Here is a 25,691-nt window from a genome sequence, read left to right as displayed (position 1 = left end):
AACCTATTACAGTCTCTCTGTCCAGCCATAAGGTACCTTGATAAGAACTTATACCAGGAGATAGTACAGAATATCTTGCACGGGCAGATGGTCAGTACTGTACCTACTCTGTTCGCTCTTTTATGAAAGTCACACATTCCTCACCAACATCACCAGCCAAATCACAATTGCAGACAATACAGTAATAGCTACCTTAGTATTTTGGATACATCGCCTTCATCATTTGCTCGTACACCAAGAGTCTAGACTTTCTACCACTTGACCATTATGAACAATAGTGTCATTGAGACACTCTGATGAGAAGAAACTGCTCTGTGTTGCTGCCCATACTCGTGTTCTATCTTCACACCTGGGCCTCCTGTAGCTGAATACTAAAATTACGCCCCCTATCTTCCCAGTAACCTGGTGGACCTGAAAAGGCTTCCACGTTCACCCATCATTATCCCCGTAAACTCCTTCGCTCAATGACAAGTCTGACGCACTCATGCGCTTGCCGGCGCTTCATGCAATTCGACAGCCGAACAACAAACAATCAAGGATATCAATGCTTATCTCATTCTCAGTCTTCTGAAGAACCTCTTCATTTTCGATTCTGAAGGCGGTAACGTGTCCCAGATGGATACCGGGCTAGGCTGTGCCACGAGTTCAGGTCGCTCCAACGGTATGGCATTGATGTTATTCCGATGCTCTTGCTGGGGTTCATCAGGAGAACGTAAGTCTGGTCGTGTCAATGTCATGCGCAGTGTCATTTCTCTGTCCGTTGTGGATCCACGAGCATATGTCTCTGCTCGTCTCCGCATGAAGGACGGTCTTCGCAGGCTGATGCCGCCATCTCCGTCGGTACTGAGCTTGGTAGAAGGGGGAGGAGGGGGAGCTCGGTGCATGTGGAACACGGCTTCTTCTGGAGTTCTTGGGTCAAACAAGGTGTCAGGATGGTCATCTTCATTATCACTGTCACCCCCGGACAATGACGGTGTGTCGTCGTGGAAGAAGGTCCGGTTTGGCTCGTGTCTGGGGTGAGGGCTTGTCATCGGTCGCATGCAATCCCAGCGGTTTCTCTCTTCAACCGAGGGGAACCCGAACTCGATGGCCTCGTCAAACTTTTGTGGAGAGGCAAGGTATACTCTCAGCTTCATACGTGCCGCAGGATCCTGGTAGTGAGTTGCTCGAGGATCAAGCGAGGATAATGATGTTTGAGACCGGAGGTGTTTGAGAGAAAAGGACGGGGATTTAATGCTCGAGGCCTTGGAGGGAAGGGCAGGCGCTTCTGAGCTTGAGTCAAAGATTGGCCGGGCAGAGGATGTTGACGCTCGACCACGTCGTATCGAAAGACTTGACAATGATGCAGTGCGCTTTTGAAGAGTGGTACGCTTCACGGGCTCTGATATCGAAGCTGTCCTTCGGTTGGTCTCGGCGATGGCTGCATGATAGTCGTCAATCTTCAGGTCGAGGTCTGGTTCGTCTTCTAGCCACCGAAAGCCCTCTGTCGAGTATTCACCCATATCCACGGCTGAATCTACCTCCTCTTCGCATTTAGAATCTTCCTCAACCACGATTGTGTCTTCGTCAGAGGCCCGACGTTGGAAGTTTGGGAGGTGGGAGGGATGCGAACTGCGCCGGCGGAGGGTTTCGTCGGCAGCGTCTAGGATGAACGAGGTCCTCTCTCGCGCGTAGAAAGAGCACTCTTCTGGCGAAAACAATCTTCTCTGGACCGCTGGTGGAAGTGAGGAGAACCAAAGAGCAGTGGGTTGACTGAGGTGGTTTCTCAACCTCGTGGCCGACAACTTTCTCTTGCGCAATTTGTTTCCGCTTAACAGCAAGCCCGGCTGTACCAGCGTGTCGGTTAGGACTGTGAGATTGAGGCAATCGAGGCTGGAAGGTTTTGTAGCAGACCAGAATGCCTTCGAAGGGAGGATCGACAACCGAGAAGGAGGAGGTGAAAGACTGCTGGCATTATTGGCATCTTGAGCTAGTCTGAGACGTTCTAAACTGCTAAAATACTGGTGCAACAGACACGTTAGCGGAGGGCCCTGGAGCATCAGCGATCGACAGAGGTAGTCAAACGGTTGCGGGAAACGAGAGTGGCATGGGCGCATGCTTGACTGGTCGGACAGGCACAAAGGCAGCTTAGTGGTGGAGATCGCCAACTAGCCGCATGCTGGTGCCCCTGGATTCGGCACGGTCCAGGAAAGTCGGCAGGGTCACGGGTGCCTAGGGTATCTAGGGTACGTAGGGGAATGGGCATGTCAAGCCTATTCAGGCAGGGAGCAACACGCCTAAACCCCCTACAGTACCCCCATGGCAAGACTGGGTGGCCCGAGTCGACCTCCGAACTGGACCTGCATTCCACACCGTCGCTGTTATGACGTGGACCCGGTTGCCATGCCACACGTTGACGGATGGATTTTCGCACGGACAAGGCAGACTTCCAGTTTTGCCAGTGGAGAAGGGGGAAGGATCTATGCTGACGGCCGACATATTCCTCAAGGGATGAGGAGGGAAAGGATGCTGACGCGGGCAGGGGACCTGTGCGGGAGGAACCCCATGTCCGCCGAACAGGTGAAGAGACAGAGACCGAAGGATTGGACTCACCTTTCGTCGGAGAGCGGGCGGCAATGACTCGTAAGCCACGTCGTCTTTGCTGTAGGCATGAGAATTGCGTCGAGAACTCGGCATGTCGGAGATGATTATTGGTGGTAACGAGTCAATAAAACACAAGGGCTAACACCAATTGGGGCACCCTCGCATGGCTTTTTGTTTCTTGTTCGCTAGGACGCTCCTTTGGCGATTGACTGGCTGCAATTTAAGCGCCTTCGGTAAAAAAGACGCCTCTCAGGGAAAGAGGGACTGATTGTTGGTCTGATGAGTGGTCGGCGTAGTGTAGGTGTAGGTGTGTGTGTGTGTGGCAATATGTACCTAAGGAAGGAGGCCCTAGTGGTACTTCGTCGTATCGCCTGGCTTAGTTTTGGGAGTGGGTAGTTGGGAGGCAAACATAGGAGCTCGTAGGGGATTTGAAGGGAATATTAGAAATCAGTCGCAGTCCGTATACTCGCGGTCGTGCTATAAAGACAATGTAATAAGAAAAGAAAGGGCCGTGCGAGAAGTAAAGGAATGAAAGGAGTGAAGTGAGAGACACTTGTAGTTGGCAGTGCTAGACAAGATGCCGGTGCTGTCATGCGATATATGTACGGAGTACAGTATGGAGTACAGCATCTACCTAACGTACATACGGACATGCCAGGGGGAGGATGATGCTACGGATACTCCGTACAGTCATGAATTAACGGATTGAAGCCTGCCATCTCCATCGCAGAGATTAAAAAGAAAGTACGGAGTACGATTACATGGGTTGGGCCTGGCAAGCACTCTTCAGTTCCTTTGTGGCGCATCACTTCGTCGCCTGGCTGCATGCTCCTGTGGTTCCTTCAACAGTACACTATTCGTCGACTTTGAAACGGTTCAGGGCATAGCTGTTCATGTTCTTCGGATGGCGTCGTGTGGTTCTCGTCGAGTTCATGCCGACGCGCGACATCCCCGCCGTATCCCTGCCGAGGAGGCGGACCAGGGTTAGCAAATGAACTGGTCTGGAACCACAGTGGCTGCCCATCTTCGGCTGCTGAGTTCTGGACCACTTGTTTATCGAGGTCCTGCCTAAAAATCAGGTTCACAACGACAACAACCACCGCATCACAGCAAACACGGTTGTGGTACAAGAACAGCATCTGCATTGAAGATCTTTGAGGAGGTGGCAGGCAGATCGGACCTGTCACTCTATCAGTGGTGCATTTCATCAGGGGAATTTTGACAGCGCCATGGCGTCTGCTTTGTCCCTGGGGCTTGCAGTCGGGCTTCCTCCGAACTTGTACCTGCATTACTAGGATGGTGCTTATTTTGTCTCTACAAGACATCCATGGCTGAGTGTACCTACATAGGTATGCAACGCGTCGGTCTCATCGATAGATGTGACAAGTGCCCCGGCTATACTCCGTGGTAGACGTAGGAATTGACCGTAAACGTGCGAGCGACTTGTTATTCCCCGGGCTCATGATATGAAGTCCGAAGGGGGGTATCTCATTGGATATCTCTACCGATTGACGTGAGACAGTCCCCCGTTCCAACGGTTGTGCGACGGTCTGGAAGAACAGTCTGACCCTGTCGGTACAATTCCCGCAGACCCAAATGAGAGCCACGGGTTCAATGTCGGACTGCTACTGATTGGCAACTCTCTTGGGCTGCGTGCCACCACATTTCAGGTCGCAACTGTCCTTGCGATACGGGATACACCACGAATGGTGAGCATCGACTGGCAGATTAGGGCTCACCTTTGACATACATATGCAGGGGTTCCCATCCGGATTACTGCCTGACCCTGTGCCCTATATTTACGTATCATGCAGCCTACTATACTCGCTCAATCTCAGGAGACAATAAACCATTGCTGATGCCGCTGTCACCTGCAATAGGTACTGCAGTAATGCATTGATAGTGTGAGATATCTTGACTTGGCGGACCTCGGTACCAAGTACGGATGTCGACTCACGAACAAATTATGGATTCGCCCTTGTCTCGGATGCCTGCCTAGAATCCCGCTGCGATGTTGCAAAGAACACCAGTTTGTAGGTCAGCAGGATCTGGCATGTCCGTACAGTACTCGTACTCGTATGCAGCATGGGCATCTCAGCTGAGTCAGGCCCAGGTCGCTGCGAGCATTCTCACCGACGGGAGGTGATCAAACTCCAAAGCCACGTCTCATGTCGAAATAAGGAGGACCAGCCGACTGAAGCAGCCCTTGTAACATTTCGCTTTCTTCACTTCCCCATGGCCTAGCTTATAGATGACCATGTCGAAATCAATCCCATCGATTATTTGGCGAAGCTGAAGCATCGAAACTGCGAAGACAAAAATAAAAATAAAAAAGACTGCAACGGTGGGAATCGCATCGTGTCCCTAGTTGCCGAACACGAGGAGCTCAGCCTCAGCCTCGACCACGAGCTGTTACTCTACTGACGAGTCTTGGGTTCTGGTCGCTTTTGGTGTGTAGCTGAAGGGAAGAAAAAGAGTGACGACGATCCCTGCTAATCTGGTGAATCGTCATCATGTCTCTCGGTTGGTGGGCACAGGACCAATGGGTGGTGTGAAGAGCGGCAACAGGGGCGTCTCGTGGTGTCTTGGGGGGGTGCCCTGGTGCCCGTCGAGGCCTGGCGCAGTCCCCAGTCCCCGGGACAGTCCAATGTCCAGTCTCCCTGAAGCCCCCCAATCTTCAGCAACTTGACCTCATCTCGTTAGTCGCCGCCACTAACGCCTAATTTGGGAGCTAAGGTTTCTGGTCGTCGCGCAACACGCATCTTTTTTTGCTCAGCGTCAACACTGCCCGCCGCCATCGCCTGAGACTCCTGAGGATATTTTTGGTCATAAACACCTTCGTTTGGGTTGTATATAGGAATTTTCTTGTACTCCGTACCAGTAGTACTGTATATTATTATACGATCGCTACCGCCGCGCAACTTTGTGTGTCCAACTCAATCCAGTCTCTAGACGCGTCCACATTCCTCCCACTCAACATGCGCTTCTTCTCCACCGCAGTCGCAGCGCTTTGCGCAGCTGTCGTTGCAGCTCAGAACAACGCCATCAGCGTCCCTGGAGGCCAAAGCACTCTCGACGTCACAGCTGGTAAGCCTCTTACCATCGACTGGACCAATCCCTCGAGCGGAACCGTCACGATCAAGCTGCAACAAGACCCCATTACCCCTAATGGTGGTATTACACTCGCTTGTAAGTTCATCACTGGATCCCAAATACACTGGGATCAAGAAGCACTCACTCACCTGTCCTACAGCTGGCGTACCTGCGTCCGATGGCACCGCGACTCTCGATATCCCCCCGGCCAACGAAGTGAACTCCCACCTTTATACCATTGAAATCATCGACGACACCGATGCCTCCAACATCAACTTCTCCCCCAACTTCGGTATCGAAGGTGCCACCGGCACTGGAGTTGCATCTGCTTCGACCGCATCGAGCACCGGCACCGCTAGTACAGGATCTCTGACGGCTTCTGCCAGCAATTCTACCAGCACCGCTTCCTCGACCGGCTCAACTGAATCCTCCGCAGCCACGACCTCGGGCTCGAGCTCAAGTTCTGAATCGTCGTCAGCAAGCGCAACCTCATCCTCATCCTCACGCAGCTCGGCCACATCGTCATCTGCCTCTCCCAGCCAGACAACCACTGCTCCAGACTCCAACAGCGGTGCAACTGGCCTCAAAGTGCAAAGCGGTCTCCTCGCCATGGTCGTCGGAGCCATTGCAGTCTTGTAAATGCAACAATATTCTCACATTTTGTCCTTCCAACATGTCAAAAATACCCCTGAATGATCTCAAGACCATTATTCCGAGTCCCAAAAAAATCCCTTGTTTATATAATGTTTCTTCAGTTCATTGTACGTCTTGATCGGTATGCTGTCACACTTCCTCACTGTACGTGTGCCAGACTTTGCTCCTTCTGTGGATTCATTTTTGCACATGTTTGATTTCAATCTCGGGCAGTGTCAACCTCGTAGCATGACACGGAAATCGAGGAAGAGGGGGACATTCTGCGATATACGTTGTGGTCTCTTTTTTGTTGCAAGACGCAGCAATCAGGCTGCTAGAGGCATAGCGACGGTGGTCTTGTTGGATCTATCTCGGTTTTCCTTGGAATATCTGTATTGCAGGCAGCATATGTAGGTGAATAAACTAGCTCCCATTTCGAGTTGTTCTGAACCTGCTTCCGGGGCTGATGACGCTTGGTCCTTTGTTATACTGACCGATATCCCGTGTTGATGAGAGGATCCAGACTGATGGACTTTCACATCAAGCTTGACACAATTGTTGAGGCAATGGAAAAACAAGGTAGGCTTTGCGGGAAACCAAGTCAAAACACCCCAAGGGCACTGATTTGTATGTCTGGAGCAAGTACAGGGAACAGAGGTTCCAATTGTCACGACCACCTGGAATGCATCACTTGGCCACCAAACACATGGACCAGTTGTCATAGTCACACCGTTGCGGTTTTCCTTGGTCATCATCAAAACACTCATGTTTTGTTTATCAACAGGCGCCGTATCACAAAACTTGCGCCAGGGGCTCTCTTTCTTCTTCGAACCCGGACCGATTCGTTATCTTGCGTACAAAGGAGGTCGAATCATTCCAGGCGCCGTGTCATACGCCCACCTAGTTGGAGAACTCTGCATCAAGCATCGACTGGCTCGGGTGCAGCAGGCGATATCTCAAGCTTGTCCCCTTGCGAGTACTCGGTGCGACAAGCGATGCGAGCCGTACATGGCGCACAGCGACACAAACGATTCATGTGTGAGTCACAACTGTCCTGCCGGGCGGTTGAGACAATCTCCACTGAAATCCCTGGTCATCACCCAGAGCGAGACAGGTGTACACGTCTTTCAAGTTCGACAGCGCATGTTCATTTCTACAGACTCGACTTACACCTTAGCGCCCTAAAACTTCCCAACCCCACAGGAATTCATGCACATCATTTCAGCATCTAGATCAAACGGGTAATTGGAGACCTTGACCCATGTGACGAGAAAGTGAAACAACAATACTTGTTATCTTCACGAACGAGCTTTTTACTCAGCGGCATCAAAAGGATCGGATCCGAAGCCGACCACTTCTTCGGTCGCCATCCATCCCTGTACGCCGTCATGCAGCACTTTGCAAGGATTTGGAAATAGCCGAACGGGCAAGCAGGCGGACAAGCAAGGAAGTCAACCGAGCTTCTTCCTCGTTGTTGTTGTTGCCACCACCGGTCCTCCCACATGCCCAACTGCAGTTGTAGTGTGGTCGACGGGGACTGCGGGTCCGACTGGAGAAGAATGAAGAACAGCGTCAACCAAAACCCCCAACAACTACTGACGAAGTGTCTCGCCACCGGACCTTTCGACTACATCGACCGTGTCGACCCGAAACGAAGGAGTCTTAATAGGAAGGTGCACAATCTGCCGTGGTAGTCAAATGGACATGGCCAGTTCCGTAAGGAGTAGGCCCATAGTTCTTTTACTGCGCGAGCTTTGTGGGAACACATCCCACAAAATCACACAAGGCTGGGTATTGTAGGTTGGTCTAAGGTAGGTTGGTCTAAGGTAGGTTGGTCTAAGGTAGGTTGGTCTAAGGTAGGTTGGTCTAAGGTAGGTTGGTCTAAGGTAGGTAGGTAGCATTGCACTTTTAAGCCAATGTCTACCATCCAGAGGAACGAGGTTTGGAACCGTACTGCGTAAGGCCCCTTGTACATTCAAATCTTGTAGTCGTTTAACCATGGATCATCGAGGAGCTCACGAGCAGTAAGCCGGTCATTTGGATCCCATCGCAACATTGACCTGATAAAGTTGAGAAACTGCTCCTTCTTTTCGCCTTCCAACCGCTCTTCTCTAGCATCGAGTGATAGTTTGTCGCTTAGGTCAAATCCGGTTATCAGGCGGCCTGTTTGGAACAAAAAGTTGAAAAATCTCAGCAATTCAATTCGCACCAAACAAACAGACAGGCAATTAAAAAACAAAAGAACCCTACCTGATCGGTCAAAATACTTCCAGCTTGTCTCGCTCTTTTCTAAAAATTCTCGAGGGGGCGGGCCAAGGTATGCTGCCATTTCTGAGGTGTGATATTTATTTGAAAGCTTGTTCGTGGCGGGATCGTAAGCATCGAACAGATGTTTGTCGTAGAAGAGATCCAGATCTAAAAGCAGAGACTTGGTAAGCAACTTGTTATTTGATTCAACGTTACACAGGATATACCATACCATGGCGCCAACGTTCCAAATGTCAACTGGGTAGTTCCAGTCCATGTCCAACAAGACCTCCGGTGCTCTGTAAATCTCTGGTTGAATATCGTCGTCGGCATTTCCCCCTTCGAATCGGGCCAGCCCAAAGTCGCTCAAGACGGGAAGTCCGATCGCTTTTGGCCTGTCTATGAGCCGAGAGTGATAAATCGTGCGGTCCGGATAGATATTTCGAGGGCTAGGGTTGGCCATCTCGTTTGCCTCAAAAGCTTGCAGAACCGAATCGTCGTCGAGACCAAGCATAATGTTGCTTGCTTTGATATCTACGTATACATCAGCTTGAGACTCAATTTTGGTGTAGAAAAACTGTAGGCTATCTTCCATACCTGTATGCACCAGGTGACATTCACTGTGCAGATAGTCTATCGCTCGAAGGACACAAGAAAGCACCTGTCTGAGGAGCTCTTCCGTGAGTTTGTGCCTGCTGTGTCGGTATTGTAACATCCCGAGACTTTGCCAAAGAGGACGGTGCACGAGACATTGGTATGCATTGCCATCGGGTCCTTCGGCCTCGAAGCTATCAAGGCACGTTCGAACATATTTCCGTCCTGGATGGTCAGATTCAATTGTGTTTAGGTATTTGTAGGTTGTCACCTCGTGCTCCGAGGTCGAACTCAGACCTCGGGCATAGATCTTGAGGACGACATAGTTTTGTTTCCTATATGTTCGACAGGTGTGGTTAGGCTAGGCGTTCTTTCATCTTTTTTTTTACCCAAGGAGAAGAAAACAAACTCCAAATCCCTGGCGAGCCAAACCGTCGAACCGGCACCAAATCCGAGCTTCCCAACAACCCTGTACCTTGAAGCGAGAACCTCACCAATGTAGACTGGGTAAAAGTTCGAACGGCTGTAGAATGGTAAAGTCTCCTCCTCGATTTTTCTGACGTTAACTTCTTGTTTGTCTTCTTCCCTAATTTGGGAATAGCTTCTTCTGAGTTGGGAAGAGCACCACCGTAGACGCTTCCGTGGCGAACATTTCATAGAGAGTGGGGTCTGGCGGCACCATCGTGTAGTCGCCCTCTGCATGAGGGTTCGGGTTCTGCGGTCGTTGCGTGCCTTGAAACTACAAAAAGTATTAGTCAATGTTTCTTTCCGAATTCAGTTCACGGACGAGGGCCCGGGCCGAACAAAGGCCGCTGTTTCCTCCCTTGATGTGAATCTTCCCTTGTACAGTATGTACTGAAGTACCCCTCCCGTATTTCTCCGGGGTCGGAATGTTGGAATGCGGGTGAAATCGTAGTTTCACCTTTACGAGTACGAGTACGAGTATGGAGAGCAGGTGGGTCATCAGGTGACATGACATCATACACGTTTCGCCCTTCTTGCATCACACCTTTTTGTCGCCGGAACATCACCTCAACCTCCCTGTTTGTGTCACGGAAGTAACTGTATGTACTGTATTAGATACGTACGGAGTCGTTCGTACGAATCGTAAAGTACCGAGTACAGTAGATTGGTACGAGTATCAGTACAACCAACGCCACCACGACGGATTCGGAGAGAAAGACGACTTTACCGGCCTCCATTGACAATATTGATCTTTGATCCGTCTCTCGTGTTGTTGCCCTTTTCACCTTTGACCAAGTACCAGGCCAAGGTAAAGACCTCACAAGGTATCCGAGTACGAGTACTATTGTGTATGTACACCGACACTTTTACAACCTCACGCGCGGCACACACGAGAGAAACCTCGCTTCCTTTTCCCCATCCTGTCAAAGAGCTGTCAACCTACATCTGAGATGTCAAAAGACGTCAAAAAAAAGATGGTACAGACAAATCGTTCTGGTTGGATGAGAACAATACTATAACGTGATTCATTGTACTCGTGGCTGTACAATAACCTCACATACCGATGTCAATTGACGTTTTTATGACGACTTCCCATTGTCATTCTCAAAAGAACAACACACTTTCTCTGTTGGCCCCCTCCCCCCCTTTTTCCCTCTTCCCCGTCCGCCCCCAAGATCGTAACCACCTGGGTACAAAATCTAACTATTACCCCGGATTCGAAATTGGGATCTTGTAGCATTGACCACCACCACCACCACCACGTCAAAGTCACGTACCTCTTTTTCCTGAGCACGGATATACTCGTACTGTACTACGTACCGGGTACTCGACAGGACAACTCTATGTCATTCCGTCGTCATCGTTCATGTACTATCAGCATATTTTTACCAAGTACAGATATCTCCTGGAAAATCCTTACGTAACCTTTTACAGAGGGTCGACGAGCCTTCTTTTTCTTTTTAACCTGGTGGTTGATCAATATGTATAATTGCCAGTACGGAATAAATCGGTGGGGAACATGTAGACGTCCTCCGTAGAGCATACCACTCATCCTAGGCCTTAACCACCACAACCGATAAACTTCAATCAACCTTGAAAAAGTGACTCCCTGCGCTTCTATATGGACGCCGTCTATATCTGCTGGGAATGTTGTCAGATCATCCACCCCTCAAGCAACCTGTCCCTAACCCTTCCATCATATATACAGCTGATGCCCTCCCACAAGTCAGGTGTCTACCATTCCGAGTACCGACAAAACCCATAGGATATGTGACTTTTTCCCGCCCAGATTCATGAGGCTGCATTGCCATGTTGCAGGACATCTTTGAATAGAAGTGACGCGTAATGAGCCCTCACTTGAAAAACATGCAGTAAACCTCCAAAAAAGCGCCCACGCTATGTATCGTGCCCAAACAGCAAAATAAACATTCCACCTGGCTGGTCGTTATATTCAGCGCCGATTCCATCCCACATTCCAGACCACATGCGCAATATCTCTGAACGTATTCACCGCGTACATTGCCTGTCCGAAGAGCGTATTGTTCATCACCGCCTCTTCGTCATTCTCATCATAGGGCATAAACATGCCAGACTCCGTTCGTCTCATATGTGGATGGTCGTTATTCTCGTCATCATCGTCATCGTAGGGGGACCTGTCTCCCCCTAAAGATGACTGAGGCTGCCATGGTTCATCATTAATTTCGGGATCATCGTCAATTAAGAAGTTTTGGTAAGGCTTGGAAGGTCTGAGAGTCTCTTGGGACGGCGAAGGGGACAACTTTCGGCCACTGGGCCATAATCCAACCTGGCCATTGGCTCCCTCCTTGGGTTCAGGGGTGTCACTCCGATATTTCAATGTAGTCGACGGAAGCGGTACTATTGTCTTGGAGTCATTGCTGAAGCTGCCACGAGGGGTTGCCCTATTGCTAGCACTGCCTGACATTCGAGATGGAGCCATCATTAAGCCAAAGTCGTCGTCGTCATCTTCTTCTTCAAAGCTCGCTGCTTCGTCTTCATCGGATTTGTCATCCTCTTCAGAGTCGACCGCCTGTACTTGTCGTACTTCCTCGTCGAAGAGAACGTGCTTGCACTCGGATGGAGTCGGGATATCTCCAAATCCAAATGACGATCGAGGTCCGGTGAAGCCAGGCGTTTCCTGTTCGGCAGGGGTGGTAATTACCGAGCTAGTGGGATACCGAGGCAAAGTGAACTCTGAATTGCCTCTTCTAAGGATAGGGCGACTATGGCCAGGACTCGCTTGCTGAATCCTTATGATGTCGCTGGCCCTTTGAAGGAGAGACTGTTGCGACCTAGACCTTTCGAGGATGGCAGCTGAAGCCGACTTCTTCTTAAGAATCGGCTTCTTGGAGATGAACGAGGATGAATGTGACAACCGGCTGGGTGGAGGGGATGTCTGTTCCGTGGACGGCGATGTACTTCGGATGGTCTGTAACGGACCGTACAACCAGGTCACATCACAATCCTTGAGCCAATTGAGCGTCTCAGGCGAGATTGTTTTGAGGCGATTCTTGGCCTTCATCCACGACCTCCACGAGGCATTTTCCAGCCGGGTGCCATTCGTTAATGACCGCCTCCGGTGAGAGACATAGCTCCATGACTTCCAGATATCCTCTTCCTTCCACTCGTGTGACAAATAGTCCACGTGCCTTGTAGGCTCAGGCTTCACAGCATGGTCGTCCTTGGTCTTGGTCGGCAGTGATAAGTCGTCGTCAGTAGGGGCAGGACTGGGCACTTGTGATGTGATGTCCTCTTGTTCTGCCGGGCTTTGGTAGGACTTGTGCGGTATGAGGGAGTTTTCAAAGGCAGGAAATGCCATGTCATCCTCTTCCGTAATGTCGTCCTCAACAGTATCTCTCTCCAACGAAAGGCAGCTGGCCGGCGTCGAAGAGTAGGAATCCCGCCTGGACGAACTCGTGTATGTCAGCTGAGGGGAAGACGGTGCGGTTGAGGGTGTAGAATCTGGAAACATCCTGGAAAAGTCATGAGGCGAGTAAGAGGGAGTCTGCTTGGATGTTGTCTCGCCGTAGGATAGAGACTTGTTCACAGCCTCAAGATCTGAATATGAGGCTGATTGGAGGGGGCTGGATGAGAAAGGTGAGGCTCCTGGGAGAGGAGCCTGCAGGATTGTAGTCATGAGAAGCGACTCATGGGTTGCAATTCTTGCAATTCGAGATGTCGAGGTCGGAAAAAAGTGCTCAAGGAGCAGGACAACCGCGACTATGGAGGATTGGGGGCGCCGTGGCTAGAGATAGGTGAGCTATGTTGTGTTTGTCTGTGTAGTGCCGTGTTTGGCCTATTCCCAAAATCCCGTCTTGCTTGTCTACTTGGTTACAATATGAGAATGCAGGTGCCCAAGGATGTGCGACAAGATACCGGCTTGTGACGAGGTGGGGGATTTTGAGGAAACGCCGGCGGTCGAAGATTTTCCAATGATCTGCGCTCGGGGGAGTCTAAGGTAGCGATCGAGGATCGTGGACTCTGGGAGGATGTGAGGGTGAAAAGGGACGAGATTATACTCGTAGGAACGTAACGACTGGCAGGATTGATCTGTGGGAGAGAAAGGCGGAGTGGAGGTGGTGGTTTGGGATCGAGAAGCGGGTGGAGGTTTGTGGTGCAGATGCTTCTACTGTAATGCGGTGGAGTCACTGAGGAGGGAGGGATCGAGGGAGGAGAAGGAGGAGGATGAGGAGGAAGAGGCGCCGAGCACGAAAACGCGAGAAAATCCAATCCCAAAAAGATGATGGCAAGAGGAGCCGCTTCCCGAACGGCCGTGCAGGAAAAGCACAGACGGAAAATCTCTCTGCACTGCAAGCTACTGCTCGGGGACCCTGGATGAGGTGAATTAGCTGCATGCTTCCATCCTCGTAGGCGAACCTGTCAATCCAGGGCTCGTGGGATTCAATCGACTTCTTTCTCGCTTGGCAAGCGTGGGGAGAGGGTGAAAAAAAGTTGTGGCGTTGATGCAGGCCACACTAAGAACTAAGAACAGGCCTGGATGGACGGCTACGGGTCGAGGCAAATACTAGTACCGAGTATGGAGTTCCTCGTAACGATGGCGTTAGAACACTCCTTACTAGCGGGTGCACTGTCGACGTAACAATTGTAAGCTGAGACAATGATGGACCCTGCCCAGGTGGTTGATGTGAGACGTATGTGTGTGTGTGCACGGAAAGGAAGAGACGGAAACAATAACAGGTACTCCGTACACAATGTATTATGGATTCGGCAGGGAAATAAACCATCGTCGTCATCAAGTTGGCTGGGAGCGAGAAAATCAGCGAGACAAAAATTCGTGGCGAAGATTGCCATCCAGAGACAAGACAAAAATCAATCAAATAATATTGATAGTTAGTGATGCTGATGCAGATGCAGATGATGCCACATCCCTGGTTGTATTTTTCTTGACAGGAGGCGGGCAACAGAGTACCTCCTTATTACTGTACATACAGTACTCGCGTCCCCGTAGGGTGAGCATGATATATCACGTCTGACCATATTGTTGCTGCCTTGCCTAGGTATTACGGTACCCAATGCCACAATCTATTCAATCAAATTACACCGTCAGGCAAAACATCCCATTGGCATTTTATGGCCCCAGGCGCCTGCGATTAACCAAGCGTTAGGGGCATCGTCATGCTCCATAGGCACAGTCGATCATGCCTAGAAGGCTCGAAACACAGGCCGTTGTTCGTTGCAGCAAAGGCCAGAACTCGCGGGGAGCACCGCCAATAGTTCTTTGCTTCCAGCGCCGTCGAGTAACTCGGTATCGGTACCCAAAAGGACAGACTCCATGCCCAAAAATTGCGAAAATCAAACACACCACCAGTTTCTTCACCAAACATACCCTACCTACCAAGGTACTTATCGCTTTTGAGCGTTTGAAGGATCACCAAGACATGCAAAAGAGCCTAGAATAGCAAATACTCCCGGATTCACCCTCCTACTGGCAAGCGTTGCACATGCAAGTCACCCTTGCTGCTCGTAATCACCAGCCTTTCTAACTCGTCCTTCGCCATGCATCCCACGTTTACTATCCAACCCTGCACGCCACAAATAGCCTTGGATTCGACAGCCTTTGCCCCGTAATTGTTTACGAATAGATGCTTCTCATGTTGCATTCGAAAGCTGTCAACTCGATCAAAGAGTATCCGTAGAGGTAAGTTTAACTACCAAGGCTCCGGACGGCCATGGCTCAGTTTCCTCGATATGACCATGTGTGTCGCATCGGTCTGTTGTTCACCGAAAGTCAAGATCTCCGCCGCGAGTATCCTCTGATCCATCAGTCAATCGCGCTTGAGCATGACCCTCGCCCTTCATCCGTCGCAGGATAGATACTCGTATCCACGAAAATTTCCTCCTTATCCACCCGGATGGCATGCCACTCTGCATCGCAACCTGAGCCACAGTCGCCCTCGCCACCCGAAACTTTCCTTGCCAATGAACAGTTCCTTGTGTCGGAAAGCTCCTGGCTCGCGAGCCCGTGTTCTAATCTCAGGCCACGGAACACAAGCATAAGATTACTGGATATCGTTCGCCGTCCAACGACGCAGTTGGTGGTGTGGACACGACGCTCTCAAGAAGAGTCTACTGCAGACCGTGCATCGTCATCACAACGGCGCATAGGGATGGAAATCTACTTTTGCAGTCAAGAGAATGCCCATGGCTGTGCGGAGCTGTGGCTTCAATAGATGAGCCTCCCTTGTCCACCTCATGCACATGCTGTCTTAGAGTTTTGTCCCGTGCAATCACCTGCACGGCAGTGCCATCGTGCCGTGATCCTTGATAACGTGCTCGAACTGGAGGCCCTGCTGCACTGTTATCATCCGTGCTATCCTGGTGAGAGGATGGCTCAGCGGCGGGTTCAAGGCTGCAGTGTTCGTCAGCGTCGAACCAGCAATCCTTCTCCGTTGAGCCTGACTGGCCAACACGGGCGTCAACTGTAACTTGACCTGATGCAGGGAAGTCCACTATGCTTGCCAGCCTGGCATTGTGTGGATAACGAGGCCCGAAAATGTCAAGCACATGTTGGAACCTATTTACTATGCATATCAATAGCAAAACGTGCCCCGCTGATAAGACCCAAAGCCTGCCCGTGGGCGGGAGATCGGCCCTGATGACACGGGGATATCATGGTGCGGCAGCTATCTCTGCACGTATGAGTGCTGATCCAATGCGGACATCGCTATCGTTGACGTGCACGATAACGCAGCGGTTATTGTTGTACATGAGTACATGCATCGAGCCATCTCCTAGCTTCTTGGCTCAAGACAGAGAGTAAACAACAACATGCAAGACGTAGGTCAACAACGGCTACAATCACGGCTGGCAGCAAGCCGTGTTGATGCTGTCTGGAATGCTTTCCTGGGACCTCACAATGAGCAACTCTCTTTCAGACCACCAAAACAGTCGTTCCCGGGGTCCTCGTTTCTCAGCTTACCAAACTTTATATCTAGGTAAGAGACTAGCTTTCCCGACGGATTTAGTCTCCGGATTACAACTCCTCTTAAGCGTGTTGAAGGGATCTGTCCATCGTAAGATGGACATTCATTTTATTGAGATTGCAAACTTAGGTAACGTCTATCTTGGATTGGATCAATGAAATCTAGCTCCTGCTGCAATCGTGTGCAAGAACAGGCATACCGGAACACACATCTCTGTGGCCACGGGCGATACAATCATGATTTCTTTGCTCAGATAGGTAATTCTAGAGTCGAGTGTTGGTCGTTGATCGACTACCATAGCTTGCTCACTGCACGATTGTCACACAAACAACTCTCAACAAAAGACCACGGTGACAGGAAGTTTGGCAGGTTCTGATTGACAGCGAAGCAGACGATCCGCTCTCAATGCACTCCACTAACTCCCCTGCCATGATATCTCCATCACCCGTCAACTCATCGTAGACGATCTGGCCTTGGTCCGTAAGCTGTATGCGAAAGACCAAACCCTGACTAGCACCGGCAACCACGGGACGAAGTTTACCATAGGAGCGTGCGCACAAGGAAATGGCAGTCGCCAACGGTCGATCGCGGTGGTTCGAGTATAGACGTCGACTTCCAAGCTCGTTGCGCCCCAGAGTTTGCCAATGTCGCCGCTCAACTGTCATGGAAACTGATGCGATGGGTCGAAAGTATGATCCCCATGCAACGGCCAGTGTTAAGCGATGGCTCGCAATATGTTTGTTGAAAGATCAGAATACGAGCTTGCTAGGTAAGTCAGTTTGTACTAGTGACGATATGAGCGTCGTGGTATCCCTGAAACCTGAGCTGTGCCGACAATGGCCAAATGGAAGCGACGAATGATGGACCTCTTCGGGCATTCGAGGGAGTCAAAACATTGATGTTCTGTCACCCCCGCTCTTTGGGCTGTCGGCGCGTAGATGGCTGGGCTCCAGGGTAGCGAGCATACAGCTGAGACAGCTGTGGGATGATACGAAGCTGGGTCGGTCGACATCTTCACATGCTGGTGAGCAGGTTAATCAAACTGGCCCATATCGGCCCACCATCGTCGTTGTAACGTGATGTCAGGGAGACGAAAAGACTTAGGTACATACCTGTGGATGAAGGTGCATGGTCGAGACTCGACGAGCACAGTGGACCTTGACACAACTTTGAGACCGAGTTTCCAAAAGCATTTGCAGCCATGTCCTCCGGAATTCCCCGTGGATGTTCCCCATCTTCACGCAGGATAGACAGCATCAATGAGCAGAGCAATCAAGGTTGGATAACACGGGGTTAAGCCTCTCCCCAGAAGGGGGCGGAGGATATGGGCAGTAAGACCACTCGCAGATGCAATACGCACACCATGCTCGCAAGTGAGGGGAACCTTGATAGATGATGACAGAGAAGCCTTGTACACAGCGCAGAGCGACACGAGGTTGTTTTGCTGTCCGAGGGGGAGAGGCACTGTCTCAACCGTCCTTACTGGAAAGGAGACCTTGTTGACCACCCTCCGGCGTTCCCACCCTACACTGGCGAGACTTCCCTCTCTGTTCTAGACTCGGCAGCCCTCATCCTGGTGCCATTCCTCCCTTGTCGTGCGTGATGCCCAATGTGTTCTCTGCGCATTGCACGTGAAAATATGCAAGTCACTTCGTGTTAGTCAGAAGCGGAAGCGAAACCAAAGTCGGTTGCGTCCAGCCGACATTTTCCCGGAGAGAGAGGGGCTTGGCAGGCGACTTCACCGGCCTCGCCACATGCGCAGTTGAACACAAGTCTACGGCGAATTGTGAGCGGAGGTCGAGAGTACGCTGGACGACCGACGACAGCCACATGAAACCATACCCTACACGCGGCTTGACACTTTCCAGGGGTGTTACTTGATCAGACATAATCAATTCAGGCTATTGTGCCCACAATGTCGGCAGAGGTCGCAGAGCATCCCTCTGGCCCTCCGGCGCGGCACGTTGTCTATTGCGGAGGTATGCATTTGCTGTGCGTGCCTGAGACTCTGATACTGGTGGCTAACATGGCGTACGGATAGTGTGCAGTCTCCCACCAGAGGTATGGCATTTCCATCGCGAGTTGGGGAACAGACGCTAATATTGTGGACGGGCAGTATTGCGAATTTGGCGGCACGGTGAAAAAGTGCGAGGAATGGCTGCACAAGAACCACCCTGATATGCACCAGAAGTTGTACTCGGAAGGTTCGTGGCTCAACGGCCCCAAAGACGACTACGGTACTGACCAAGCGAAAAGAGGCATTAAGCGCGAATCTTTCTGCCCTGTCGGTCGAAGCACAGAAACGAGCGGAGAAGGATGCGGCGAAAAAGACAGCAAAGGCTGCAGCGGCCGAACAGCGCGAGGCAGAGAGAAAGGCGGAAGCAGTGGTGCTGATCAAACGGGTTGAGCGGAACAAGAGAAAATATGTCACGGTGGTATCGGGACTCGAAGACCACGGCCTTGACCTGAAAAAGGTGGCCAAAGAGTTGGGAAAGAAATTTGCAACAGGGAGTAGTGTAACAAAGACAGCCAGCGGCGGAGAAGAAATCACAGTACAGGGGGATGTTAGTGATGATCTTTATGACTGGTTGACCGAGAAATACCCCGCGATACCTGAGGACAATATCGACATGAAGGACGAGACGAAGAAGAAGGGAGGCAATTAACCATTTTCGGGTGTGATATGACCAATACCGATGTCAACGGCCCAAGTGATTATATACCACCTGTTTGAAGTGAAGGCTGGAAATACTTTTATGAAAGTGCCAATAAGAGAATTGGATCCCATACGGAGTACTTCAGACGAGCAGAGATCATGTCTCTGGTTTATCTTCACTTCACCTCGCATTTCATCTTGCAGGATACATATCATGAATTACTGCCTAATCATATCTCGTCGACTTCGTCTGCGTCGCTTCATTCAGTCACGTTGATTTTCCGTCCACTTGGTTAGGTCAGAAGAGATGGCTTCAAGTGAGTCTGTTTTGGAAGAAGACGCCGACTGGGTATCGTACAACAGCACTTCATCTAGCAGTGATGACTCTCGAGACACGACATTGCTCCCGACGTCGACAAGCACTCACACGAGCAAAAGTGACAGAAGTTCCTTGTTGACGTCATACTGCAAGGAGCGTCGGCGAGCATCGGCCAAGTCGACGACACCCTTCAATTTCTCCACGCGAAACGCCAACAGCGGCATTAGCCGAATTACTGGGCTCTTTAGGCATGGGACCAGCACGAGTAACCGTACGAGTTTGACCATTAGGCACTCAGGGACGCCCGCCGACGCCCCCAGGTACAGCATCGAGGGCTCCCCAAACAGTGCTCGCGGGAGACTTAGCAGCAGACCCTGGCCGTTCCTGGCACACAATTTGACCTGGAACAGCCACGCTCCAACACACACCTCTCTCCCTCCACCTCCTCACTCCTCTTCAAAACGACCCTCGGCACAATGCGATCCAGGACAGAGGCCTCTAAAGTCGTCTCGACATGACAGAGTCCAAGAGACGGAGGAAGAAAACCCGCTGCACCCTGCCCCTGCCCTGATCAGCACGCCCCTTCTACCTCGAGCGCATGTCCAGGCCGATCTATTCACCATGGACATTCCCAACCAAGCGCAGAGCCCGAATCTGTCGAATCTCCTGACCGGCCTCTTTAGCCATGAAGATGCCAGTCGAAAGATGGCGGCATTCAAGCTGCAGTCGCTGATCAACGACCCGTCCTTCGCCGAACACTTTGTCGTCTCGGGCGGTCTTCCTCGACTGCGCAGTCTGATTCTCGAGAGCAATGGAAACACGTTGGCGTACAGCTTGGCGAGCTTCGCTCGGCTACTGGAAGTCGACCAGGGATGGGAGGCCGTCAACGATCAAGTGGTAGAAAAGGCAAGACGCCCGCCATACATACAAGAGGGAGCGAAAACGAAGAACTGACAGCAGCAGGTCGTGGAGTTGGTCGTATGTCAGCCGTTGGTGAACATTCTGCGAGGCGCCATGGCGATCTTGGTCTCGGTCGTGTCGCGGCCGTACCATGCGGACCGATCATCACAAACCAGCACGTCGAATAACAGCACGGGGGGCTTCCAGGCCCTCAAGCCCGCGATTGCGGTTTATCCACAGTTCTTGGAAATGCTGGTGACAAGGTTATCATCCGCGGATCATGCTCTGTGCGCGAATGCGCTACAGCTGATCAACTCGCTAATGAGAGATGCTATAACGAATGACAACGAGACGGAGTGGCCGAAGTTTATAAAACGTATCCAAGATCTTGGGGTCATCAAGGCTGTCTATGTGCTCATGCAGAGTTCGGCCTTGCAGGACTTGGCTCATCCGCTGCTGGAATTCCAGGCTCTTACTAAAATCCTACTTAGGAGATGGAGGGATGTACCAGTTGACCTGGTGAAGCCGGAACACAGACGAACGATCAAGGCCATTCACCTGTCAAGCAACCCCGAGAAGCCGTCAGAGAATGACGAATCAAACGGAGAGTCCAAGCCGAAGCACAACCCGCACAAGTGGCGGCGACTAGGATTCTCTTGCGAGAACCCTGAGCCAGACTTTGCTGACATAGGATTCCTTGGAATGATGGACCTGTCCGACTATGTGCGCAAACACCAGGATGAGTTTCAGAACATCCTGCTTGAGCAGGCGGTAAGCCCTGAGGAAAAACGATGTCCGTTAGCTCGGGCGAGCTTGCTCTTGACAGCAATTCTGTTCGAGCATTTTGAGGTGGACAAGATGGATCTGGAAGACTCCAAGAGCTATCTGGCTTTAGAAAGCCGAACAAACGTCGACAAAGTCTTCAAACCTCTGCTTTTACACTGGAGTAGGCTTCATGTTGCCGGTCTACATGCATTTCTACGGTTGTGGAAGGCCACAGGAGCCGAAGCAGACGACTTTGTCAAGATTACCGAGTTGGTCCGGATATTGGTCGAGAGTGTGGTTGGTGGAGCCGATCGCACGAAAGGAATCGAAGAAATCGAAAAGGAGATGGCAGCTTTTGAGTATAGGAAACTCCGAGAACTTCAGATGGAATTGTTGGAGTTGACTTACGACGACGTTTGGGGCCAACATCTTCGTGGTGTGAAGGAAGAATTGCAGACGGAGGCTCTACAATTCGTCAAAGAACAAAGGATACGATGTTTGCTTGTCGGAGCATGGTTTCCTCATGGTGGTAACTATTCTGATCAGGAGACCGGAGGTCCGGTCACTGCGGACAGTCTTCTCCAGAACTCGTCGCATGGCTACCGTTTTATCAGGCTCTCTGAAAACCGTAAGTACCTGCACTGGGGGACCTTTGACGAGAAAGAGGAGGAGGCACCTGCTATTTCAAGTCTGCGAGACAAGATCGATCTGTCGATTGTGTCTTCGGTCGTGTCCAACGTGACAGCCAATGACCGGTCTTCGATCGCATCAGATTCGACCTTGAAGGAGTTGACACACGACAAGTTCACCACGACAAAGGTCACTATTCATGGCTTTTTGCCAAAGTCACGCGGTGGACATTCTCGAGCCTCTTCGAAAGCTTCCTCGGGCCGGAGTGTGAGCAAAGAGACTGTTCTGCTCACGTTCCAGCCGAACAGTCATGCTGTGGCTTCTGAATGGTTAGATGGTCTGCTCATGCTGCTCGATCAACAACCCATCACCGCCGAAACCAACAGATTGATCCACATGATGAGTGACTATGGATTGAAAGTTCGGCTACTGAATGTCCGCTTCAATGATGAGGAGGGGATTGTTGAAGGCATGGATGGAATGGACGGCCCTGAAATTCCTAGCAGAGAAGGACTGGATGAAGAATATTTCTATGAGATTTGAGTTAAAGTCGCGTACAGCTTGCACCCTCACGAGAAAGGGGTTCAACTGGTATGAAGATGAGAGATTCCGACCAATCTGATGGTGTACAGGCATCTAGGTTGTCGTCAAGAGGAGAAGGGGCTGCCTCTACCATGTTTGTGGTCAAATCAGCGAAAGGTGTCATGATGAGTACTGGATTTTTCAAATTTCTTTATTAGCACGACCTACGGATACACCGTGAGATACCCCCTGCTTGTTATAGGACAATTCAATCCGATTGAGATTTCAAGAGGTAACACTGTTACGCCACATGTTCTTTGGCCTGTCAGGTTTACAATGTCTATTATGATGGTGTCCACTGAAAGGGGAAGCCCATGCCCAGCACGTGCGCAGACTGAAGCCTGTATTTGGTGCTTTTGCAGCCGAGAGAATCTCAAGCCCATCAATCATTTCCACTTTCTCGCCGCCTCTCGCTTTTTCTCCATGGCGACAAATTGCCATTCGATCGTCTCCTACTGGATGCTAAGAGGCCAATGAAATCGGATGAGAAGCACAGTAGCGATACACTGGAAGCTGCCCTCGTGCTCAAATCTGACGGTTTGGATGTCTGCCAACTGGGAATCTAGATCCGAACGAGATCGATTCTTGGACCAAGAAACCACAGCAAAGATGTAAAGTCAGACGATCTACTGTCTTCCGTACTACAGCCTCCAATGGGCTGAATAAGCCTGGGCCTAGTTGTCTTGTGGGCAAAGTGAACGGACTACACTACGTACTATCCCCACTGGCGTTATCGAAGCCTGTTTGTCGGACCTGCTCTGTATGGGGCAGCACACGAACGACCCATGTTCCCAATGGCAGCCTCGGTGGCGCGTGTACCCTGTGGCAGGAGCGCTGATATAGCTGATGGATCCCGGCCGACGCTGGAGCACCCTTATTCCTCCTCCGTCTCTCCTTGTGGCTTTTGACGTTTATTGACACAACTTGAACAGTGTCCCAGGAAGACGAGGAGCAAAAGAAGAGAAAACATGTCTGAAGACCCGAAGAAGATCATATCCGACGATGTAGAGGCCGGCGATCGATTTCATGGAGAGGCCACGACCAAACATGAACACGACGACAACCCGAACCTCGACCACCATGGCCTGGCGCATCGCGTGCGCAACAGTATGTCCGTTCAGACCCTCGACAATGACACGAAGGAGGGTCAGATCTTTTCGATGAATGACGTCGATCCAGCTCTCGATGCGAAAATGAGGCTGGTCAACAATGTAGGAATTTTGCACTCGGACACCAGCATCGAAGGCACAGATCATGTACTGACGAGTTTCGATTGCTAGGCCATCGATGAGATCGGCTGGACAAACATGCATCTCAAGTTGTTCTTCTTGAACGGCTTCGGGTATGCCGCTGACTCTCTGATCCTACTCCTACAGTCTGTCACGGCAGGGCAAGCGGCGTTGGAGTTCCAGCCGAGTTTTTCAAAGGGACTTACCGTCGCCGCGTACACTGGCATGCTGGTGGGAGCGTTGTTTTGGGGCCTGAGTGCGTACTACAACTACCGACCAGTCGCCGTTGTGCGAGTTGCGATCGAGCAAGGGGGAGTGTATGGCGAAGCTGACTGGGAAACGATATAGGTGCCGATGTGATCGGAAGACGGTTCGCGTTCAATGTATCGCTCTTTACTTGTTCGGTCTTCGCCATTTGCGCGGGTGCAGCTCCGAACTGGATCGTCCTAGGCTTGTTCACCAGCCTCGCGGCGTTCGGATCTGGAGGTAATTTGATCCTGGACACGACCGTGTTTTTGGAATTCTTGCCTGGTGACAAGCAGTGGTTGCTTACTCTCATGGCATGTTGGTGGGGCCTTGCTCCAGTGGTTGCAGCGGCTTTTGCCTGGCCTTTCTTATCCATTGATCGGTACTATTGTAAAGATGCAGCCACTTGCACTTACGATAACAATATGGTGGGTAGCCTCCGAGCTTGACCTCCTAAGGATGACCCGGGGAGGGGTGACGTTCTAACAATCAGTAACAGGGATGGCGATATGTCTGGTACTCGAATGGGGCTTTGGTTTTTGTGCTCAGTATCCTCCGAGTGACGGTCATTCGACTCAAGGAAACACCCAAATATTTGCTCGCGAAAGGTCAGGACCAAGAGGTTGTGGACACGTTCAAGGCCATTGCGACAAAGTACAACAGGCCATGCTCCTTGACCATTCACGAGCTCGATGAATGCGGTCCAATCAAGTCGACTTATGGCAAGACGAGGTATGGGTTTTCGGAGTTCATGGCACATCTTCGAGGCTTGTTTGCGACGAAGAAGCTTGGGTTTTCGACCTTTTTGATCTGGTTGTCTTGGACACTGATCGGTGAGCTGTTTTGGCATTTTCTGTGCATGGACGATTGTGCAATGTGTTAATGCGATGTAACAGGTCTTGCTTATCCCCTGTTCTATGTCTTTTTGCCTGATTTCCTCAAGAGTAGAGGCGCCGACACCGGTGAAAGTAGCCCTTACTATGTCTGGCGAGATTATATGATCACGAACGTCGTGGGAATCTTCGGTCCTGTCGCCGCAGGATTCATGTGCAACTGGGAATATTTGGGTCGAAGATATACCATGGTCATCGGAGCGTTGCTGTCCATGGCCTTCTTCTTTGCCTATTCGGCGGTACGAACAGCAGCCCAAAACCTGGGATTTACCTGTGCCATTTACTTTACCGTCAACATCTATTATGGTACGCTTTACGCGTACACTCCCGAGGTGAGATTAAAAGTGCGTGTACTCGAGGCATGCGGAGGCTGATCTCTTGTTTTTCAGAGTCTCCCGTCCGCACATCGTGCGACCGGAAACGGGATTGCTGTCGGCTGCAACAGAGTCATGGGCCTTATCAGTGCATTCGTCGCAACATATGCAAATACTGCGACCAGTGCTCCCATTTACATCTGCGCTGCACTGTATATCGCAATGGTAGGTCAAGTCAAGTGCTCGTCTGTGAAGGGGTTTGTAGCACTGACAATTTTACCCCTTAGGTGATCGTGGCGATCATGATGCCTTTTGAACCCTATGGTAAACGATCCATGTGACGGGGAGGCATGCACAAGAGCAAGCTTGTATCTTGGGAGCTGAACGTGATAGCTCTTCTCATGCCCTTCTAAGAGTATCAGTACTCTTGAACGTCTCGTACTCTCGCTTAGATATATACCGAATCAGTACCCGGTTTCTCCACGGCGGAAGTCACCGCCTGTCCAGGGGCATCGAGCACCACTCGGACCTCTCTCCTCACACACTATCATTCGCCGTTGATATGAACGACCTTCCCAAA

At 51.0% G+C, this 25,691-nt stretch overlaps 8 protein-coding genes across 10 annotated transcripts; 4 read left to right on the top strand and 4 right to left on the bottom strand.

The window, feature by feature from the left end:
- Positions 1–155: 155 nt before the first annotated feature.
- PV06_00425 (uncharacterized protein) lies at positions 156–2,934 on the bottom strand. The gene is made up of 2 exons (XM_016400925.1): positions 2,593–2,934; positions 156–2,000 (listed from the first exon to the last, which is right to left on the bottom strand). The coding sequence occupies exons 1-2, from the start codon at positions 2,674–2,676 to the stop codon at positions 549–551; spliced, it is 1,536 nt and encodes a 511-aa protein (XP_016267978.1). The 5' UTR covers positions 2,677–2,934; the 3' UTR covers positions 156–548.
- Positions 2,935–5,429: 2,495 nt separating this feature from the next.
- On the top strand, positions 5,430–6,752 carry PV06_00424 (uncharacterized protein). The gene is made up of 2 exons (XM_016400924.1): positions 5,430–5,772; positions 5,837–6,752. The coding sequence occupies exons 1-2, from the start codon at positions 5,562–5,564 to the stop codon at positions 6,313–6,315; spliced, it is 690 nt and encodes a 229-aa protein (XP_016267977.1). The 5' UTR covers positions 5,430–5,561; the 3' UTR covers positions 6,316–6,752.
- Positions 6,753–8,111: 1,359 nt separating this feature from the next.
- PV06_00423 lies at positions 8,112–10,031 on the bottom strand. 3 transcript variants are annotated; one of them, XM_016400923.1, is made up of 6 exons: positions 9,938–10,031; positions 9,422–9,889; positions 9,154–9,375; positions 8,789–9,090; positions 8,560–8,724; positions 8,112–8,472 (listed from the first exon to the last, which is right to left on the bottom strand). In XM_016400923.1, exons 3-5 carry the CDS (start codon positions 9,269–9,271, stop codon positions 8,599–8,601), a joined length of 546 nt encoding a protein of 181 aa, XP_016267976.1. In that variant the 5' UTR covers positions 9,272–9,375; positions 9,422–9,889; positions 9,938–10,031; the 3' UTR covers positions 8,112–8,472; positions 8,560–8,598. The 3 variants fall into 3 exon arrangements, with proteins under 3 accessions (XP_016267976.1, XP_016267975.1, XP_016267974.1); XM_016400922.1 differs by having other exon boundaries at positions 9,154–9,889; XM_016400921.1 differs by having other exon boundaries at positions 8,112–8,724; positions 9,154–9,889.
- A 1,002-nt stretch (positions 10,032–11,033) lies between these two features.
- On the bottom strand, positions 11,034–13,830 carry PV06_00422 (uncharacterized protein). Its single transcript, XM_016400920.1, has one exon. The coding sequence runs from the start codon at positions 13,268–13,270 to the stop codon at positions 11,567–11,569; it is 1,704 nt and encodes a 567-aa protein (XP_016267973.1). The 5' UTR covers positions 13,271–13,830; the 3' UTR covers positions 11,034–11,566.
- Positions 13,831–16,855: 3,025 nt separating this feature from the next.
- Positions 16,856–18,076, bottom strand: PV06_00421 (uncharacterized protein). The gene is made up of 2 exons (XM_016400919.1): positions 17,690–18,076; positions 16,856–17,598 (listed from the first exon to the last, which is right to left on the bottom strand). The coding sequence occupies exon 2, from the start codon at positions 17,240–17,242 to the stop codon at positions 16,883–16,885; it is 360 nt and encodes a 119-aa protein (XP_016267972.1). The 5' UTR covers positions 17,243–17,598; positions 17,690–18,076; the 3' UTR covers positions 16,856–16,882.
- A 416-nt stretch (positions 18,077–18,492) lies between these two features.
- On the top strand, positions 18,493–19,243 carry PV06_00420 (translation machinery-associated protein 22; the record flags this gene model as incomplete). The annotated part of the gene is made up of 4 exons (XM_016400918.1): positions 18,493–18,556; positions 18,619–18,638; positions 18,694–18,781; positions 18,834–19,243. 4 exons carry the CDS (start codon positions 18,493–18,495, stop codon positions 19,241–19,243), a joined length of 582 nt encoding a protein of 193 aa, XP_016267971.1.
- A 297-nt stretch (positions 19,244–19,540) lies between these two features.
- On the top strand, positions 19,541–22,655 carry PV06_00419 (uncharacterized protein; the record flags this gene model as incomplete). The annotated part of the gene is made up of 2 exons (XM_016400917.1): positions 19,541–20,458; positions 20,516–22,655. 2 exons carry the CDS (start codon positions 19,541–19,543, stop codon positions 22,388–22,390), a joined length of 2,793 nt encoding a protein of 930 aa, XP_016267970.1. The 3' UTR covers positions 22,391–22,655.
- Positions 22,656–23,397: 742 nt separating this feature from the next.
- On the top strand, positions 23,398–25,452 carry PV06_00418 (uncharacterized protein; the record flags this gene model as incomplete). Its single annotated transcript, XM_016400916.1, has 7 exons — positions 23,398–23,640; positions 23,710–23,914; positions 24,007–24,332; positions 24,404–24,737; positions 24,801–25,129; positions 25,187–25,336; positions 25,399–25,452. The coding sequence occupies 7 exons, from the start codon at positions 23,398–23,400 to the stop codon at positions 25,450–25,452; spliced, it is 1,641 nt and encodes a 546-aa protein (XP_016267969.1).
- Positions 25,453–25,691: the final 239 nt, after the last annotated feature.

This window comes from Exophiala oligosperma (genome assembly GCF_000835515.1).
Source record: "Exophiala oligosperma strain CBS 72588 unplaced genomic scaffold supercont1.1, whole genome shotgun sequence".
NCBI classification, from domain to species: Eukaryota; Fungi; Ascomycota; class Eurotiomycetes; order Chaetothyriales; family Herpotrichiellaceae; genus Exophiala; species Exophiala oligosperma.
The sequence above is the reverse complement of the archived record's forward strand: the minus strand, read 5'-3'. Positions and strand labels throughout refer to the sequence as shown.